The 21,317-nt window shown below is 42.6% G+C and overlaps 1 protein-coding gene and 1 long non-coding RNA gene across 2 annotated transcripts in view; one reads left to right on the top strand and one right to left on the bottom strand.

The window, feature by feature from the left end:
* Positions 1-20,672, bottom strand: part of AMMECR1 (AMMECR nuclear protein 1) — a 125,444-nt gene extending 104,772 nt beyond the window's left edge. The window contains exon 1 of the mRNA XM_081179333.1: positions 20,238-20,672. Within this exon, the coding sequence (XP_081035459.1) occupies positions 20,238-20,436 (199 nt within the window). The 5' untranslated portion in view covers positions 20,437-20,672. The remainder of the gene's footprint in view (positions 1-20,237) is intronic.
* LOC308578829 lies at positions 12,886-19,304 on the top strand. The gene is made up of 3 exons (XR_014004150.1): positions 12,886-13,091; positions 18,120-18,258; positions 18,470-19,304. It is a non-coding gene; the product is annotated as an uncharacterized lncRNA (long non-coding RNA).
* Positions 20,673-21,317: the final 645 nt, after the last annotated feature.

The raw sequence follows: 21,317 nt of genomic DNA, 5'->3' as shown, positions 1-21,317 counted from the left end.
GCAAACAGTCACCTCTCCTGATTAGCTAGCAACTTTGCTTGGGCATCGGAAGATGTATGTAAAGCATGAAGTCAGCATGAATATCAAGTCACATCTCTTTAAAGCAATGAACAAAAGGCCAGCTCTGCACGGGGGATAAACGAACTTAATTTATACCCAATTTGTCCAGTCACAAGTGGCAAATGCAGCAGTTTATCTTGCTGCACTGCAGGTTAGCAGCTCCACAGATCACCTTAGATTCACCCCAAGACCCATTTTGTGCTGCAAAATAACAAGGTGTCTGGAACTGACACTTGGCTATATAAAAAATGAAATAAAAAGGGGAAATTGCCTAAGGATTGGAAATAGATGTCTCTGAAGTAAAGAGGCAAAGTCTTGTTAAGGCTGTAATTCTGGGGAGAAATGAGACTTCAGATACAGTACTGAATTGCATTCAATACAATTCAAAGGCTACATCCAAGTGACATTTTCGTTAAAAAGAGAGAGACCTATTTAGTGCCAAGATTGAAAGGAAAAGGGCACACACAAACACACCAACTTTTATGAAGGGCAGAGAGAACTCTTAAATTACATTTCTGGGTGTACAGTATTCTGTATTGTTTCCCCATAATCACTTCCTGCACAGCACAAATGTATTTTGTGGGATAACCAGCGTCATATAGCCAACATGCTTAAGTCTAACTAATGCATGAAGGGGTTAAGACCATAGAGTAAGCTGTCATGCCAGGCTTAGCTCACCTTAGGTGGGACTAGTTAATCAAGTCTCTCCCCTCCCTCCACCTACAGTCTACCTGAAAAGCCCAGCATGTGAGGAGGTCTGAATTGATTGCTCCAGCTCAGCTGCATGGCTCTCACAAGCCTCTCTTCAGTTCCTAGACTTTCACCACTTTGAAACTAAGCCAAGTTTTACTGTCTGTTCAACTTTCCTGACTGATGTTTGGGAAAGCACATATGCCTGACCTTTGAAGAGTTTGTATGTAAACCAATTTTTAACTTACCAAACATGTGGTCTTTTTTATGCTGGGGGAAGAGGGAAGAGGGAAAGACATATTTTAAACCTATATTTTCATGCTTTACTTTGCTGCATATTCTGTGTTTTAAAATCTCTGCTGGGGTTCTCTCACCATAGAGTACTTGCCCCCAACTTGGATCTTGGCATCCAGAATTCTCCTTTCTATATATACCTATTTTTCCATGAACCAACATGTATTTCCAACAGGACCTATAGAATAGTCTGCACAGTGGTTCAGTATGCATCCTTGTCTCCGATTTTAAGGACTGAAGCAATAAGACTTTACTCACCACTCTCAGCTTATTGCTTCAGTCCTTAAAATCAGAGACAAGTGGTGAGTAAAGCATCCAAAGGGCCCATCCAAGCATGAGATCAGTAAGCAAACTATCCTCCCCTTTTCTCTTTGGTCCCATTGCTTTCTATCTCTCTGGATAGATAGATAGATAGATAGATAGATAGATAGATAGATGATAGATAGATAGATAGATAGATAGATAGATAGATAGATAGATGATAGATGATAGATAGATGATAGCTAGAGTGAACTGCCCTGGGATCTTCATTACCCTTTATTTTATTTTATTCAATTAACTAATGGTAATTGTGCAGGTTTGCTTCATGTGGCAAGAACTTGGCTATAATTATTCTGAATGTTTATTATTTATACTCAGTGGTTATATATTTTTGTGTATGATTTTATTTATATTTTCTGGAAAGTTGATCCATTCTCTATGCATTTGGACACCTCACAATAAACTGTGTCATATTTGGCAGGGTGGTTCCTGAAAATGAGGGGCAGGCTTTACTGCTTAAGTTTGATTTACATTAGACACCATTTTGAATCAAGATGGTGGACCAAACCTGTCAAAAGTACACTGATTTGGTCACCTCTTAAGATATTGCCAAATTTTTCCAGAGATCAAGGAGCCAGTTTTGGCTTATGTTTCAGCTCCCTGTTGTTGTTTTTTACCCTGAACTGTTTCTGGACATTGTCTTTCAGGTTGGCCTTGTGTTTTTCCTTTAAAGCGTGACCTTGCTTTTTGGATTGCACCTGTGAGTTATGGCTACTAGATTTCATCTGAAGCAGGACAGGAATCAAATTATTCATGATGGTTGCTGAGTTTGAGGAGGAAACTTTTGCCTGTGTTTGGCTATAATTGGATGCAGTGCTATTTTTTATAGAAAAAGAGGTGCCAGAACTCACCATGAACGTCTCCCTTGTCCTCTTATAATGGCAATGGTGCCCACCTGAGATGTGATGGAACTGAGTTCTAGTGAGTTCTGGCTGAAAAAGAAGCCCTGATTCGAGGTCTTTTGGAATCAAGATGGCAGTCAGAACCTTAAAAAAGCTACGCTGATGTAGACACCTCTTAACATAGTGTGGCTACTCTCACTGGAGGAATCATTTTTCTTATGGAGGAGTAGGCTGTGTCAATGGGCACAGAGACAGAACAGCAGAAGGAAGCAGATAAATAAGGTCATGTCTGTTGACACCCTTTCTTTCGTTATAAAGATCACTTTGTACACTACACCCATCCACTACTGCACATTGCAGAAAGCTTTTTACTGCCTGATGGAATTAATTCTTTCGGCAATGGCATGTTCTCAATAGATTAAAACAGCATGAGGGCAATAGACTATATAGAAACAAAAACAGGATTGTCATACAGCTTGTATTAAACAATACAACATGTGCCTCAGCAGTTGCACTGTGCCAAGTGGCAGGATGTACATGCCACACATCTGAACGATACCAGTATAGCATGCAGAGAGCTGGACTTTTCATTCTGATTGGAAAGTTTTCTATTTGCAGAGAGGCATTTGGGCTTGCTTTCTTTCTTTCTAATGTGGGGGAAAAAACAGATCTACATCCCTCAGCATTTTGTCATTTCCTTTCCACTGCATCCTGCTTTTCATGTAAGATACACAGCCTCCACCCACCCCTACCCCTCTGTAATTCCACTGCAGAATGTTGGCAAACCAGTCCGTCAACTGCTAGTTCTACAAGGCCCAGCTCAACCAGAACAGCTGCTTTTTGCTGGTGCTTTGAAACATCATGTTAAAATATTTAAAAAGCAGCCTGTGAAGTAGACATTATGTTATCCATTAATATGGAACATCACACGCACACACACACACTCCTTGGCCATGCTATAGATATTTTTACCCTAGAACACTCGCACATGAATTTAAGATCATCCTACCCAAATGCCACTGTCATCACTTTCATCTGATATTTGGGCCCTTTTCAGTCATGTGAAGGCTAAAAGTGTAGAGGGCTGGGAGTGCACATACAAGTCTCACCTCTTATGGATGCTTTAGCTGAGATTCCTGCGTTGCAGGGGGTTGGACTAGATGATCCTTGGGTCCCTACCAATTCTAAGATTCCTATTATTAAAATTATTATTAAGATCCTAATGTCCTCACGTGTGTGAGCTCCTCTCAGAGACCTTCATGCATTGAATGCAAAAGTCTGAATGGATTTGACTGAATGTGCTTTGAAGCTTCTGTGCGATCAGGAAGCTCGGTAAGGATCATGTGCAGGCTTGTAAGCATATTCAGCTGAACATGTAAACCGCATAATAGGCAGGACTTATTTTCCAGCCGGAACTCACAGGAACCCAGTTCTAAGCACCTCTCAGGTGGGCGCCATTGGCATTCTAAGAGAACAAGGGAGGTGTCTGCTGTGAGTTCCGGCACCTCTTTTTTCTAGCCAAAGTCACATCATGTGCTGCTGCACTAAAGGGCACATAAGCAAGTTGCTGGTCACTTTGTTGCACAACAGATTGCACAATTGGTTTTCCAAGGAGTTTCTGCAAATGCAACAGTTGCATTGGATTTCACCTGTCTATTTGTGCAAGAGCCCTTGTGGCAGCAGACGGAGAACACTGGATGCAGACCATTGTGAACTCATTTGGAATAGATTTTTATTTTTTTATTTTTTACCCCAGAAGCTTTCGGAAAGACCAGATTTCACACTGTGTTGAGGACTGTGTCATTTTTTTCTGCCTCAGGCACTCAGATGATTCAAGCCACCCCTCCTTTACGCACTTAGCAAACCGCCGAAACCTTAATTAAGCTCTGTTACATCAAAAGGAACCTAGAAACTTACTACCTTTTAATTTGTTATCTAAAACTCCTGTTTGCTTGACAGACCAAAGTGTGGGGGAATTTTAATGAATGATACATCATGGAAGGGATACAATATGTTACAAGGGACAGATGTTAATAGCTAGTTTTTATCTTCCCTGCCTTACTCATTATTCCACACTCCTTGGAAACTTTATTAACTGGCTTGGGAAACTTGATTAACTGCTGCCCTTGCTGGTTTATTGATGTAAAGGAGCTCTCCCTACATTCCCTCATATCTTATCACCAGCGCGGTCTTGTTTAGACAGTGCATGTTAGTTCAAGTATGAAGACATTTCCCTTCCTCCCCAATTAGCCAAAGGCTGGAAGGAGAAGGGGGAGTGTTGCTGCACACACTCCAATTGCCTTATTCTGCTCTTAGTCCGGCTGACACAGAAGGCAATACTGTATATACTTTTCATTTAAAAATGTGTTCCCAAAAGTTCTGGTAGCCAAATTGAGGCCAACATGACCTTGGGGTTCAACTTCTCCACTTGTGGAGACAAGGCTGTGGTTTCTTTCACGCAGGGTGGAGGGTGATCTTCCTGGAGAATGAGCTGAAGAGGGAAGGATGAACCCAGGAAGATTACTTAGGAAGACTGGTAGTTCCATTTGTGTTTTACAAGCTGGTCTCCGACCGTAATAAATTATTATTATTATTATTATTATTATTATTATTATTATTATTATTATTATATCTTAGGAAGATTACCTACCCTCCAGAAATTTTTGCTTGAATAGAAGCTGAAAGAGGTGTGTGTGTGTGTGTGTGTGTGTGTGTGTGTGTGTGTGTGTACTGTGAGTGTACTGTGAGTGTCTTCTGGGTGTCATACCAACTTTTGACTTGGCATAGCCTTGGTGGGCATTGCCTTTTGTCTTAGTGATCATGCCCACCATAGCATGCAGCCTCCCAAAGGTTGGCTAAGAAGAAATGTGGCTCTTGGGCAGGGGTGCTAACTCTTAGGGGCTGTGGTGACTTTAGTATTTGTATTTGATGGGGCTGAGTCCTGCCCACTCCCCCCCCCCCCAAAGTTGATGTGCAGCCTCTTGCTGCAACCTCCATGAGGCATGTCAGGCCACTGGTGTGAGACCTGAAGTGTGCTTCTGGAAGGACATTGGATCCTCCTCCTTCTCCTGCTACAGAGGGGAAGCAGCCCCTAGCCTGTGACTGTGGCGGTGGCAGGAGGAGGAGCCACCAGCCATGGAAGTGGCATTGTTGCATCTGGGCATTGTGTCTAATGTTTGGGTATCACACACAATGTTGTGACGTCGTGCGTAATGCCCAGGTGCAACTTTGTGACATCTTGTACGATGCCAGCCCCCCCCCCAATTGGTGCACCATCGCTTAGGTCAAAAATGTTCCCCACTTAGTTCCTGTGTTGTTTAGGATGGGGCACTTGTGTGTGTGTGTGCGTGTGTGTGGGGTGTTGTAGGGATCAAATGAGGACGGGGAGAGCCACGCATGCCACCTTGAGTAAGGTGGGCAATAAAAGCTAAAATTAAATACCGCACAGTACATACATCAGTTAAAAACTGGTATTGACAGTTGGGGAATGCCTGGCCTGAAAGGTACATTTTAAATAAGTTACAGAAATTCACCACTTTGGGTTCTTCTGTATTGCAATGGGAATTCATTCCATAAAGTAGACTAGCGGGGCTACCCATTTGGAATCTGATTTTCCCATCTCATCTACTGCCCCCAAGAATATTTTTTTAAAAAACTTCTAAGGAAAATATTTAGCCTTCCCTGTGATGAACAGTTATAGGGCTGGCATTTGATTTAGAGTTTGCTGATAACTAGTGGAGAAACAGCATAAAATAGATTCCTGTGGGAGCCCATTTGACATTTGCATGAATAACAGATGAGTCCATTATGATCCTTGCTTATGAAAAGAATGGTGAGTGAATTCATAATGATTAGACATTTAAAATAACATATTATCTAAAAATATGTGTGGTCTGGCATTAAATAACCAGCTGCAGGACTCCGAAGAGAATGAAACGAAATGGCAGGGAGACCAAATAATGCACTTCGTATCAGATCATTTATCACAGCTCCTTTAACTTCTTACTAAACACGCTGGCAAAATTTGTGCAAGCAAGTCTCTGGAATGTACATATATTCAGTGCTTTTTAGAAAAGTGGTACTTATGTGGCACATATTGTAACAACTTCATGGTGAGTACTGGCACCTATTTTTCTAGGGAAAATAGCACCGCATATATTTATTTTTACTTTAATAGAGGAGTAGCCTGGAGGAAAGAAATAAGGCTTATATTTAACATAAAGGCACTAATGTTCAGGGAGTCAATGGTCTGGCTTGCACATCATAGTAAGCCAAATTATGGCTTACTGAGACTGCTAAAATGTTCTGGGTTCTGGAGAGGAGCCCCCGTCCTTTTAGCACAACATGACATTGTACCTAAGCCAAGGTTTGGCTTAGCATATAGGCTGGTTCTACATTGATCTTCTAAACGTTATAAAATATAACATTGTAAAACACTTAATGGCAGTTACCCTTTGCCAGTGGCTTGCTGCTCTTCCTGGTGTCACGTTTTAATTAACGTTCTAAACGAAGCTTATAGTATGAACCAAGGTTTGCAGTTCAGGTGTCTGTTCAGGTGTGCCAGTTTACAAATTATTATTATTCGTGAGGGTAGAAACTAGCCTACTGTGCAAATGCAAAATTTACATTAATTGCTCTGCCCAGTTTTGTCTCTGGCCCTGTCTACAACCAGTATGTGGACCCTGGAAGGTTGCTCAGATAAGAATGTGGCCCCCAGGCCGAAAAGGGTTCAGCACTTGCCATTCCTAGAGACTGGCATCCAGAGGCATATAACCACTGACAGCAGAGTAGGAAGATGAGAGCCATCACTGCCACTGATAGCATAATCCTCCCTGCATTTACCAGATTCCATAAGCATGCATTGAGATGGTTATTAAGTGTGGTAATGACATTTGCTCTGGATTGTAGCAGCAAGAACATTGTCTTAAATTTACCACTCCCTAAAGCTTTTGCTATGTATAGTATTACATAAATGCATGCCTATTGCAAATTACTTTCTGCAGTCCCATGTTGAGCCAAGCAAGGTCCGTGATGCAGTTCCTGAAGGTACCAAAGGGGAGTCCTTGGAATATTTCCATTAGTAAATAGCTTTTCCTCCTGTGAGGAAATGGATGAAATAGCCAGAGGTACTGGGATTCCTGTGGATTTCATGTCAGTCATAGGGTATGGAAATAGCAGTTAATGATGACACCATTTGATTCCATGCCGATTCCCTACGTGAGACAGTCCTGGCCCTATGGAAAGTATGTTTTTAATTGCTTCAGGGAGTGACATATGACCACTTCTATTTAAAAACTCTGTCTCTGCAACTCTTCTGCAGAGGAAACATCAACCGTCTGCAGTGAAAGCTTTGACCAAAAATAATACAATAAAATACAATGAACACAAATTATAAATGTCATTTGTAAAAGGCCAAACGTATAAAATGCCCAGTGGAAGATAGCAGGATAAGATGGAGTCTTGCTGAGAAGTATTTAAGGGAAAGTATTTGGGTAATGATTGTCAAAAGACTAATGGGTTGCTGTTGGAGAAACAGGTAAAGGCAGTTTGGAGGTAGCATTAACAGATTGTGTCAAATGCCAGGCATTGGAGATAAGCACACAGGTCTCTTCATGTATGAGGTCCAGTGCCCTCATCACTTTTTCAATACAGAGGAAGGAATGGGCAGATCTGCCAATCTCTCTTTCCATCAGTTTCACATTTTTCAAATATTAAGTTCAGTTCTCCACATTTCCACATCAGCTTGTGATAATGCAAAGTTCACCTAAACAAACACATTTGTATGGAATCTGGCCTAATATGCACATTTTTACTGAACAATTTCCCCCAATAGAGCACATTTTCATACATTGTTTTCACTAATATACACATTTATATGTACACTTTAGTATGCATGTTTGTACACATTACTTGGCTGCATTGCATACTTCAGAGAAGTGTGAATTGCTCAGCCTGTTGGTGAGGGCTACTGGTACTAGGGACATGGCCTTTTCATTGGGGGCCTCACAATTATGGGATTCACTTTCCCATGCATTCTACCAAGCTCCCTCTCTGCCAGTCATTAGACACACTTTAAAAACAACAACCACAAAGCCCTTGAAGATTTATTGGTGTTAGGGTGGCTTATATCAGTGCATGGTTTAATGTGTTCTCGAAGCTACCAGCATGAGTCTGACCAAACTGCGGGAGGCAGTGGAAGACAGGAGTGCCTGGCGTGCTCTGGTCCATGGGGTCACAAAGAGTCAGACATGACTAAACGACAACAACAAGAGGCTTGGTGGTGAAATCTTTGCTTTTGGGAGCCTGTGGAAAGCCTGAAAATAGAGTGTTCCAAGGTGTGCTGGGCAGCCACCTGAGGAGCTGCTAGATCCCAAGCTGGCCTTACCACTGTTGCACAATGGCACCAGGTCCATCCCAAGACTGATCTCAGTGCCAGTCTAATCCTCCTGCCCGCAACGTCCTCTGCCGCTGTCGCAAGCAGTAGGGCTGAGAATGTGGTTGTGGCCCCAATGCTCTGCAAAACCCCACAGCGGGGTAGGTGAGAAATGCCAGGTTTGTGCCCCAAAGGGATAAGCCAAAGACTTCTTAGGAAAGAAGGTTCTGAGAAGGGGTTTAAAAGAAGACAGAGAAAAGGCACCGTGTAAGTGCTCAGGGAAGGAGTCATACAGGACTACAAAGTAGAACTAGGTGAAGTAGCCAGGCCAGGTTAATTATAAATGAGGTGTGACAATTTCTTTATGTTTGAGAGTGCAAGATGATATGTACCTAACCTGGGAGTGAGTCCAATTGAGATCAGTGGGATTTACTTCTGAGTAAACAAGCGTAGGAGATTCACTCCCTTGATCTGGTGATTATCTTTGCCTCTCTCTCACACCCACACTCTCACCCTCTCACAAGATGTTCTACATGTGCCTTCAAACAATATTTGCTGAATTCTGATGCACTAGGGCAGGGGTCAGCAAACTTTTTCAGCAGGGGGCCAGTGCACTGTCCCTCAGACCTTGTGGGGGACCAGACTATATATCTTTTTGGGGGGGGGGGATGAACGAATTCCTGTGCCCCACGAATAACCCAGAGATGCATTTTAAATAAAAGGACACATCCTACTCATGTAAAAACACACTGATTCCTGGACCATCTGTGGGTCGGATTTAGAAGACGATTGGGCCGGATCCGGCCCCCGGGCCTTAGTTTGCCTACCCATGCTCTAGGGACTGCAATGTTTATAATGGAGTTTAAAACTGGCCAACCATGCTGGACGGAAAAATTGCTGCTTAATAACTCCAGAGCTTCCAATACCACTAACCTAAGAAGTATCAAAGCCTGCCTCATATTCATTGGATCCTTTTGGCTGTTTATAGTAATCAAGACATTTGTCTATCAGGATACGATATGACTTTGTCTCATGGGATGGTAACAGATTGAATAAAGCCATGTGCCCCAAACCTGAAATTATGCTGTATTAGGCAATGCTTTGGCACCCTCTAGTGGTGTGAAATGGCAAGGCTTGGCTTATCTTCCCTGAAACCCGTCAAAGGCAGTCAATTTGGTAGACGCTCATTCATTTATCTGTATAATAAATCACTGGCATGAATTTCATTTTAAGCTTTGTTAATTTTTTATTTTTTATTTTTTGCACACCAGTGAAAATTAGTGAGTGATTCAACTGTCAGCCTCAATTTTGTGTTTGGAAGTTAACCAAAGGTTAGCCTGGCTAAGGATCCTGGGTAAAATTCCATGCCTGCACCTTATTTGCCATCATACTTACCCCTTGATGCCTTACCCTCTTGCTGGCAAAGCCACTGAGTGACAGGAACCTCACTGACTAAATCACCTGACTAAATGCTGGGTTGTAATAAAGATCACAAGGTAACTGGCAAACAAAAGCTGCTGAGAATCAAGTTTTGAAACCTTAAAACTCCTGCATCAGACTGGAAGTCCTGCAGAAATGCATAAAGAGACCAGTGTCTCAATGAAGCTGCTCTACCAAAACAAGAAGCCACATGCCACAGCAATTGTCCCCAACAAGCCAGTCTATTCAAGAGCACTATCTAAGACAGGGGTCAGCAAACTTTTTCAGCAGGGGGCCGGTCCACTGTCCTTCAGACCTTGTGGGGGGCCGGACTATATTTTGAAAAATATATATGAATGAATTCCTATGCCCCACAAATAACCCAGCAGTGCATTTAAAATAAAAGGACACATTCTGCTCATGTAAAAACACCAGGCAGGCCCCACAAATAACCCAGAGATGCATTTTAAAAGAAAGGACACATTCTACTCATGTAAAAGCATGCTGATTCCTGGACCATCTGCAGGCCGGATTTAGAAGGCGATTGGGCTGGATCCGGCCCCCGGGCCTTAGCTTGCCTAGCCATGATCTAAGAGATAAGCTTTGTTGATGGCATCCCATTCCACCTGTAAACATGCCCCTTCTGTGCATGCCCCTATCCCTCCCCTAATTGCTCCCTCTTATGTCACAAAGTCTTTCCCCTCAAATCTCAAACTCCTGTGAATTCCAAAATATGTATGTAAGACAGGAGCTAAGCATTGCTGTTCTGCTGTGTTCCTCTGCTCCCATTACCTATCCATTCTCAAAGGAACATTGTAAACTTGCCACTGGATCAAAGGCTTGGTGGAGGGTCCATGCCTGTGATCCTGCTCTCCTAATAAAGATCTGATGTAACTTCACACATGCAGATTCTAGAGTGCTAGAAGAGGGAACATGGTACCTATACAGTGGTACCTTGGGTTACAGACGCTTCAGGTTACAGACTCCGCTAACCCAGAAATAGTACCTCGGGTTAAGAACTTTGCTTCAGGATGAGAGGCCCCATTAGCTAAAGTGGTGCTTCAGGTTAAGAACAGTTTCAGGTTAAGAACAGACCTCCAGAACGAATTAAGTTCTTAACCCGAGATACCACTGTATTTGTATTGTATCTTTCCACTGCTAGCTCCCCATTTTAACATAGGAACGATTATTTCTTCACATTTAGGAGCATGATCATTGTGCAATACAGCCCATGGCTGTATATGTATATGCTGCGATGGCTCAACCAATGGATTCTTACAAATACCTATTGTTCTTTTGAATAAATATCAATAGTTTTGGTGTGTTGGTATGCTTTTCTAGTCACAGAAGGATTTAGATGCATACTCGGGACAGCAAAGGTCCATATAGTAAAAGCTATGATTTTCCCAGTAGTGATGTATGGAAGTGAGAGCTGGACCATAAAGAAGGCTGATCGCCAAAGAATTGGTGCTTTTGAATTATGGTGCTGGAGGAGACTCTTGACAGTCCCATGGACTGCAAGAAGATCAAACCTATCCATTCTTAAGGAAATCAGCCCTGAGTGCTCACTGGAAGGACAGATCGTGAAGCTGAGGCTCCAATACTTTGGCCACCTCATGAGAAGAGAAGACTCCCTGCAAAAGACCCTGATGTTGGGAAAGATGGAGGGCACAAGGAGAAGAGGACAACATAGGACGAGATGGTTGGATAGTGTTCTCAAAGCTACCAGCATGAGTTTGACCAAACTGCGGGAGGCCGTGAAAGACAGGAGTGCCTGGCGTGCTCTGGTCCATGGGGTCACGAAGAATCAGACACGACTAAACGACTAAATAACAACAACTCAGGACAACATGCCATACAACACCAGTAAAAGATCCTGCCTTTCTGAAAGCATGTTTAGAGGTCTTAGGGGTCTCTCAAGCACACATGCGAACATTAGATAATTACCTCTTTAGACCTGGGATAGTCACTAATTGCTCACAGGGAGCCTGCTGGTTTAGATCCACAGAACTATTTTGAGAACAGGGTGTATTATCCCATTACAGCAATTACACAATAGATTCTTACAGATGGGCTTTTGATGGGACTGCCTAAGAAAAGTGTCCAGAAGCTGAAATTGCTTAAGGTCATTTGCTCAGAACTTGAAGATTAGAACTTGGAGAATTGAGCACATCTCAACCAGTACTTATACTGGCTGCCAGTTTATTTCTGAGGGTTGTGAACTTAGTTAATTAAAAGGTTTCACAGCCTAATTCCTATGCTTTCAATTTTTCTGCTAAGGATGGGACTTTGAACTCTGCTCAGCCCCACATTTTAAACAAGGTGGTAAGCCGATCTCTTTGCATGTGCAACCCATACACATGGGTACCTGAAGGGATAACTTGCAATCAAATATCCTTTCCTACCTATTAAAACCCATCCCACACCTTTAAGTAGGACTCATGTTGGGGACAATCCTATATTCACAAACACACACTCATTAATTACCTTATTGGTTTTCTAAAAATAAAATAAAAATCAATTGCTGCATTTTGCTAAAAATACTCATTCCAGAAACATACAAATGAATCCTGTGTAGCATAAAATTCCTTATGTTAATCATTCTTTCCCTGCCTTCGCCAAACCAAGTTTAACCATGTACATTTACAACATATCCCAAACTGTATTCACTGTATGAATACAGCCAAGCTATGGGTGTTGTACATTTTCCCCTAGTTGCATGCCATATCTGTTCCTGCTGTAGCACTTAAAGTGGACAGTAGTTCCAATTTTGAATTTGGTGTTATATTTGGGGATTGTTCTCAGTGGCATTAACTAGTAAAAATGCATGATGTAAATTCATCTGATTCAGTTTGAAATTCCTTTGTTTCTGCTTAGGACCCACACTGCAGAAAGGAATCCCATGGACAACAGGTGTCCCTTGGCCTAGCTGCACTGAAAAGATGGAGTCCAACTCTCATCAACATGGTCCATGGTGATGGGGATTTAGTCCAGCAACACCTGGAGGGCTGGAGCAACCTCACCACAGGCCTAAAGGCAGCTGAGTTCTTTCAAAATCTACCATGGGAAGGATAATTTATCCTAAAAGGCAGGTAAAAAACCCATCCAATATTTTATTCATTCACTGCTGTTATTCTAAAATGTGCGTGTTGTTTTGTGTGTTTTTTAAAAAATGTAACCTTATTATATTGTTTTACTATTTTAAAGCACCTTGGGAGGATAATTCCTTGTGAAAGGCAACACATTCAATAGACAACAAAGAAAAATTATGTCCTATTAATGTCAAGCTGACCTCCAGCGTTCTGACTAGTCTATGTACATCCTTGCTCAAGTACAGACTTCACCCTCCTTCTTTCAGAGTGAAATCAAGCTCACCCTCTGATTTGCTGACGAGAGCTTGTTTAATTGAGCAGCCAGGACTGGTGTGAGGTCTATGCCTCTGGCCCAGCTTGTAAACGGATACCCTTGATAGGCCACACTGCTGAGGCCAGGTATGACCACCTTGCAGTTCCAGAGCTGGCCCAATACATTTTGGCACCTGAGGTGAACCACAAAATGGCACTCACACTCCCTGCCAGGGAAGAAGGGGCGAGGGACCGGGGTGGGGGATAAGAATCTACATCAAGATCTGCTGCCCCTGTGGATTCTGCTGCCTGAGCAGGGCAGGGGGTGGGTCACCTCATGGGTGGACTGGCCAAATGTAGGTCAAAGGCTGTGAACTCTTGCAAAGAAGTTGGCTAGCCTTTCATGTGCTTGTTTGGAATTAGCTGCCAAGTTGCCTCTTAGAATCTCACACCAGCAGGAAGGCAAATACCACAGTGAGAAGCTTTTAGCACCAAGGTCACCCTTCCAATACAAATACTGAAATTGACAGATTGCTTTCTGAAGTGCTAGCATTAAATGATCTCCTTACATGCTGTAGCATCTGCATAAGGATTCCCACCTATTTTGCAGCAGCTATTAAAACTCTACCCCAGTAATGATTTTGCTGGGTAGCCTTGCAGAGATTTGGCTTTAGAGTAAATTTATACTCCAGACTGAAACTGGTTCAATTGACCAAGAATTCCCAATTTGTTCTACTGCACCCTAGGCACTTTAAGGTTCCCAGGCAAACTCATAACAGCTTAGTGAAATCAAAGGTGCTTTATCAAGTACCTGCAGGTGCTGCTCTGGGCTGGTCATAGTGGGAAATTAAAGAGTTCATGGAAAATAATCTTGGAGTGAATGTCTTGGACATAGTAGAATTTGAGTTGCTTATCCACTATCCCAAGAATCAGGAAAACAGTTGGACAGAAAGGATCTGATGGTGGCTTGGGGTAGAAATATATAGCTGGGTTGTCTTCTGCATATAACTGACAGTGAAAGTCCTTTTGATTTGATAAAGTCATATCAATGCTCTGTGCAAACAATGAACAGTCTTTATTGAGGATACTTGGATGTTTGTGCTAAATATCCATGAGTGGAAAGGCAGCATAGGCTTTTGCAGAGGGCATCATCACATAGTCTGGGTTCCAGTCCTCAGTCTGTTTTTTCCAACCTGTTTTTTCCACGGGGGAGCACTCTTTCTCTGTTTTCCTCATATTTGTGGGGCTCTCAAGGATTCATCTGTAGTCTTCTGCTATTCTTTGTCTGCACCCTGATCTTGCATGGAGTGGTCAAATCTTTTAGTGGGAGCTGACAGCACCCAACTCTACCTCTCTGTGATTACAGTGGTACCTTGGGTTAAGTACTTAATTCGTTCTGGAGGTCCGTTCTTAACCTGAAACTGTTCTTAACCTGAAGCACCACTTTAGCTAATGGGGCCTCCTGCTGCTGCCGCACCACTGGAGCACAATTTCTGTTCTCATCCTGAAGCAAAGTTCTTAACCCGAGGTACTATTTCTGGGTTAGCGGAGTCTGTAACCTGAAGCGTATGTAATCTGAAGCATATGTAACCCGAGGTACTACTGTATAGCTAATGTCCTCCATCCAATCCTGCATGTCCAACTGATTGTCTGATATCTCGACTTGGATATTTTATCACTGTATCTTCATATTCTCTCAATATTACGATTCATCATGTTCTTCAGGCATGAAGCCATTGGCTTCATCATTCTCTCTCTCTCCTTTGCTCCCCATATTGAATCTGTTGCAAAACCTTGCTGCTTTGTACAGTATTGCAAAACATGACCTTTCCCTCCTCTGTTCCATGTTCTCATCTTCTTTTGCTTTGACTATTGCAACTTTCTCATCTCTGGCCTTAACTGTGACAACTCCATCTTTGCCATCATTATCATAATTCAGACACCAAAACTGTTGATCATTTGTTAAGCACCCTTAAGTATACAAAACTTTGGGAGGTTTGCAGAAATATACAAATACAAATTTATGCAAAAGTTTACCAGTGAAATACCAGAAATACCAGTCATAAAAACTATTGCATTGACAATCTACTTGAAATCAGTGCAGCAACTAAAATATTAAAATACCTAACCAATGGCTGTGCTCTGCAGCAGAGGGTCTCCTTTAGATATCATCTAATCCTGAGCCCTGTTCTGTACAATGTTTGAAGTGCTCCTTTCATGTGGTGGCATCTGCCCTTAGGAACTGCCCCCCCATTACATATCAGACAAGTGCCATCTCTGTTGTTGTTGTTGTTGTTGTTGTTGTTGTTGTTGTTGTTGTTGTTGTTGCAGTGCCTATTGAAGGTCTTCCTTTTTCAACAAGGCTTTAAAGTGGAGATTATTACTTTAATTTAGTAGTTGTTGTGTTGCATTGGTGCAAATATCTAATGTACCAGGTATATGTGCCCATTCTAGTTAAACTGGCTTGGAGAACAAAAAGCACCTAAAAAGCCCTCGCATAGACCAGGTGAACTTTTCTAGGAAGTGCATTCTATAAATGAGCACCATCACTGAAAAGGCCCTTTTCCTGGTAGCCATCAACCTCACTTCCTTAGGCAGTAGAACCTGGAGATGAACTTCTGCTTCTGTGCTCCACCCCCAAACTCCTACGCTCACTAGTGATATGCTGAAACACACTCTTCAATTATTCTAAAGTTTTATTTCTCTGAAAAGAGGCTTCCTTCCACCTTCCTCATTCTCAGGGTACTTTAGAATTCTTCCAAAACCTTGGTGGGTGTATCATTGTGAATTGCGTATCATTGTGAATTGGCTGTGGGTGGTGGGTGTTCCCCACCCTTTCCATTAAACATTTATCCAGCACTATGCAGCCTCTCCAGCTCCCTAATCTAAAAAAAGGCCCATTGGGAAGAGTTACAACATGAGGTCTCCTGTGGGTTTTAGTGGAAGCTGGGAAAGTTAACTATCATCATCATCCACTGATTTTTCTTTTAAAAAAAGAAAAGAACTAAAAATTCTTCACTTAAAGAAATAATGATGAACAGCTGTCATGGTAGGCAACCTTCCTGGTTCCCCATGCATACAGGAAAGCCCAGTTGAAGATGTCTTTGGGTTTCAGAAAGTGTGGGCACTTGGAGAGGATGATGATTTGTGGGCAGAAGGACACTCAAAACCCACCCTTGGCCATCTCAACCACAAGGAAAGCCTGAAAAAAAAAATCTGTATGCCAAACACAATGTTTTCTCTTTCTTCTGCTAATTACTGAATGAAGGTTCTTTTCTCATTAACTGATAGAGGATAAGAAAAACAGAGCAAGATGCAGGAGAAATTTTCAGCAGCGAGCACACCAAGACTGATTGCCCTTGGATTTGGCACAAACTATTTGAGCTTACCTTCAAAGTACCTGCAATGAATGACCTTATCTCAGTGCCAGGTCCACAGTTTGATGGGTCCTTGGCATGGGGCTGACAATGAACTCCACTCCCCCACTGATTATCCCCTGACCAGGATGGGTATAGCTCTGCCTGCAACATACGTCTATGGAATAAATGCATTTCATAGATGTATAGGGCAGGGCATTATATTTTGGGTAACTTAAGATGGCAGGCAGGCACCATAGACAGTGAATGGCAACATAGCTGGGCTCTGGTGGGCTAGTGAGGGGTCCTTTCAAGATTCTGGGTGCCCTTGACCAATGCTCCATTTGACCAATAGCTGGTGACAGGCCTGCTTTATCTCTGCACTCTCATATCCTAATACCAGAGATGGGGGAGAAATTTGTTCTGTTTGCAAATCTACCTAATTCACACTTTTTGAAACTATACAATACATGAACCGAAAAACAACCGTTCTTGAAAATTCACATTTCCCTGAATCGTGTATTGCAATTCTGCAGCCAAGCAGTGTGCACAAAATTGAATAAACCGTAAAATGTATAAAGTAATAAAAATTTGCATTATATTGGGAAGATTGTGATAATGAATATATTAGATGAAATTGCATGTTAAAAGAAATCCACATTAAAATGATGATGAATTTTCCGGAGGTCTTTTTACACACACACACCCTTTTTTTTTTTTTTTTTTTTTTGCAAACTGATGTGGAAATGTAGAGGATTGAAATTAAGATTGGAAAAATATGAAACTGAGAGGAAGTGAGGCTGACATTCATCCATCCCTATTTACCAGTGATGGGACAAAGATCACAGTCTCTGAGCTTCATATTTTTTCTTAATTAGTTTTTATTAAAGATTTTCTTGTTTTATTACAAATAAACACGGAAAAGTATGCTTGATATTAAAGGCCTGGACATATTCATATGGATATAAGCGATCCTTTAAACATTAATATCAGTGTTCTATACTGAGCACAGAAATGAAATAATAAATAGCCAATTAACTGGTACAGAATCAGTGTAATATGTGCTGGCCATTTTGCCACTACCAGATCATAGAATCATAGAGTTGGAAGAGACCCAGAGGATTATTTAGTCCAATCCCCATGCAAAGCAGGAATATGCAACCCCATATGGGGATCAAACCTGCCACCTTGGTGTTATCTGCACCACGCTCTAACCAAGTGAGCTATCCAGACTTGCAATTCCTAATTGTTTGGCAGTCTTAATACAGCATGGCTATGGTCTGAGTGGGCAGCTGGAAAATGATAGGAAGTCTAAATAAATGATCGTTTTAGTTATATAAGCCTTCCTTGGGCAAAGAAGCAAAGAAACACCAAGCGAGTCAGACAGCACCATAATCATCCATCATCTTTCTCATCCTAGACTGCAGGTAATGTCTTGTATATGGGATTGCTTTTGATGATGGTTCAGGTACTTGAACTGGTGAAGAACATGGCTGCCTCAATCCTGGTTGGGGCCAGGTGGTCAAAACAAGCAACGCAAATCCTAAACTAGTACAGTGGTACCTCTGGTTACGTACTTAATTCGTTCCGGAGGTCTGTTCTTAACCTGAAGCACCACTTTAGCTAATGGGGCCTCCCGCTGCCACCGCTCCACTGGAGCCCGATTTCTGTTCTCATCCTGAAGCAAAGTTCTTAACCCGAGGTACTATTTCTGGGTTAGCGGAGTCCGTAACCTGAAGTGTATGTAACCTGAGGTACCACTGTAGTAAGTTTATCATGCAAGCCAGGGCATTTCTGGGCCTAAGTCAAAGTGCTGGTTTTCTGCTGTAAAGCCCTAAAGTTTTGGATCAGGTTATCTGAAGGAATGCCTGCACCCATCCAGGGATGGAATAATCTGTCAATTTTGGTTTCCCAAAGTTGTTATTTTCCCCAGCTCTCCCTCTCAATGCAAATCATGATTTCGCCTAATACAATGTATTTCTGTATGTTACTTCATGCATCTCTGTACAAATTATTTTGGCTGGTGGCCTGCATCGCAAAATCCAAAGAAATGCAGATGTTGAAGGATAGCTGGAATACAGCTCCAACCATCCCTTACCAGGAGCCATGCTGGCTAGAGCTGATTGAAGTGGTGCTCAAGCAACATCTGGAATGCCAAAGGCTTCACACCTCTGCCGCAAAACAAGTTAATGCAATTACATTGTGTGGATTTAATGGAATGCATTTTGCTGCTTTAGGAACATGTGAAGTAAATGATCAGCGCTTAAAAATATTGCGAAGTTGCTGTCTGGATGTTCTTGTTTCAAACATTTTGTGTGTGTTTCATGATTATGTAAGCTATCTTGTAAGGGAAATGCCCTAGAGGGCACCCTGTAAACAAACAAATCACCAAACAAGGCCTCCTAATTCCCTTTCCCCTTGCAGAGCTGCAATTCCCAGTCCATTTGGGAATTGTTGCTCTGTGAGGGAACAATAGGGGTCTCCTAGCAACTCTCAGCACCCTGAATAAACTACAGTTCCCAGGATTCCTTGGGGGAGCCATGGACGTTTAAAATGACATGACACTGTTTTTAATGTGCAGTGCTGCTGGGCCCCACCTGCAGCAATTCTCCAGGGTTTCTGCATGAGTCCTTCCAAGACCTACCTGGAGAAACCAGGGACTGAACCTGGGACCGTTTTTGCATGCAAATACGATGCTCGACAACTGAGTTACAGCACGTGTAATAGGGATATGCCAAAGAAAACCCTTTGCATCTGCCATATAAGGGCCTCTGCACATTTCACCTCAAAGGTATAATGTTTCATTTGTACACACAGCCCCCAGCTCAGAATGTGTGAATGTGACAATGGCATCCTTCCAAACTCTCATCTTGGTGCAACGTCCTGCTGTGTGTACACTCATGGGCAAACATGGGTTTGCTGCTGAGTAATTTGTGAAACAGCCCTGAAGCGTTGTTGCTGCGTTTGCATTTTTTAAATTTTTTAGTTAGTCAAGACATCTATTTAAATCCAGCAATAAGGCATCTAAACGCTGGAAGAAAAGCTTCTGGATAATGTTGGCGACAGAAACACCACCCCAACGAAAGAGGTGGGTTCTCTTCCAGAAACACTTCTTCAGATACATCCAAGCACGAATAAAATGAGCCTTCTTTAGTATCTAAAGCAACCCAGGCAAGCAAAGCAACTAGGATTCGGTAAGGTTTTACACAGAACGGCGATGACGACGACAGCAAAACCCCGACATGCTTTTTTTCTGGGTAAGCTGAATGGAACTGAACAGCATTGGCGATGTGCGTCGTCAGTTTCCAGAATGGAGAGAGAGAGAGGAACGGCGAATTCTAAATGTGTTACTTAAGGCTGGAAGATTTCAGAGGATGAAAATGGAGACTGGGACTGCCAGGGGCTGCCTGCCATGCCGACAAATCTGATCTGGAAATGATGGATGCAAACGGGGTGGGTGGGTAGGTGGGAAGAACCACATTCAGTAAGCTCCATCAAACTGCCATGCAAAACTAGCCAAAAGTGCTCATGTCCTTACCGTGCTGTGGCTGGCAGGCAATCCGTGTCTGGGAGCCTTCGGTCCCGCTAACTAGGCTCTGGGGGTTTTGTTTGCAAGAGAGATTGTCCTTTATGGGATCGGAGCAAGAAAATGGAGATATAAAGAGAAATGAACACAACGTGCAAGGCAAATAGCTGCAGTTCTTTAACATGCTTCCTGCGTTATTGTTAAGCTGCATCCGCAGTCGAGGAGGCTACGTTCCCCAAAATAGGACAGGCTGCTGTCAGTGGCTTGCTTGAAACCTGAGCAAGAATTTGCGGAACGGTGGAGAATCTGGGTTGCTGGAGTGTACGACCACAGCAAGAAATTGCTGGCAGTAGGGAGCAAGGATGCTCAGAAAGGGAGTGAAATTGCGAATTCGCCACTGACAGGACATGAGCCGGCCTGTGCTTCCACCCTCGTCTTAACCCTTAAGAGCCCAGCCTAAAAGGAGGAGGCGAACGCGCTCGAAGAACCACTATACTTGCCCTCATCATCCTTCTCTTTTTGGGTTGGGTGACGCGCTGAATTACGGCAGCGTCCCTGCTTCTGAGAATTCACATGCTCCAGCGTCCTGACATTATGCAGAGGTCTGCACATTTTTAACCCATCAGTAGCAGGGCTTCCTTTTCTACTGGCTGCTTCTCCCTTGGCCTCTGGGCAGCTGGATAACGAAAAGACACTCTGATGCTGAGTCTGAAAAAAGTCTGCAGGGGCGAGGTATCAAGTTTCCCCGTCGCTAGCGTTACTGAGGATATGGGATGGTCCAAACGAAAATAGATTGCATAAAAGAATCGATTCTTTATATATTGGTAGGTGCCAGGGCTGGTTTTTTTTTTTTTAAGGGAGAAGAAGATTGGTAATAAAATGGAAATATTTAGAGGGATAAAATAAGGATTTATGGCACAGTCTAATCTGGTTCACAGCTATTGCTGAAGAATTCATTCAGAACGTATGGCATAGCAGAGAGCAAGATTTGTTTTCAGCTATGTGGCAGAAAGTTATTTTATATATAAAGGAGGACAACAGTATTAATACTGGTGCCTCCAGTGAGATACACCACTATTTGGAATTTTTAGC

Source organism: Podarcis bocagei (genome assembly GCF_964188305.1).
Source record: "Podarcis bocagei genome assembly, chromosome: Z".
Taxonomy (NCBI): domain Eukaryota; kingdom Metazoa; phylum Chordata; class Lepidosauria; order Squamata; family Lacertidae; genus Podarcis; species Podarcis bocagei.
The sequence above is the reverse complement of the archived record's forward strand: the minus strand, read 5'-3'. Positions and strand labels throughout refer to the sequence as shown.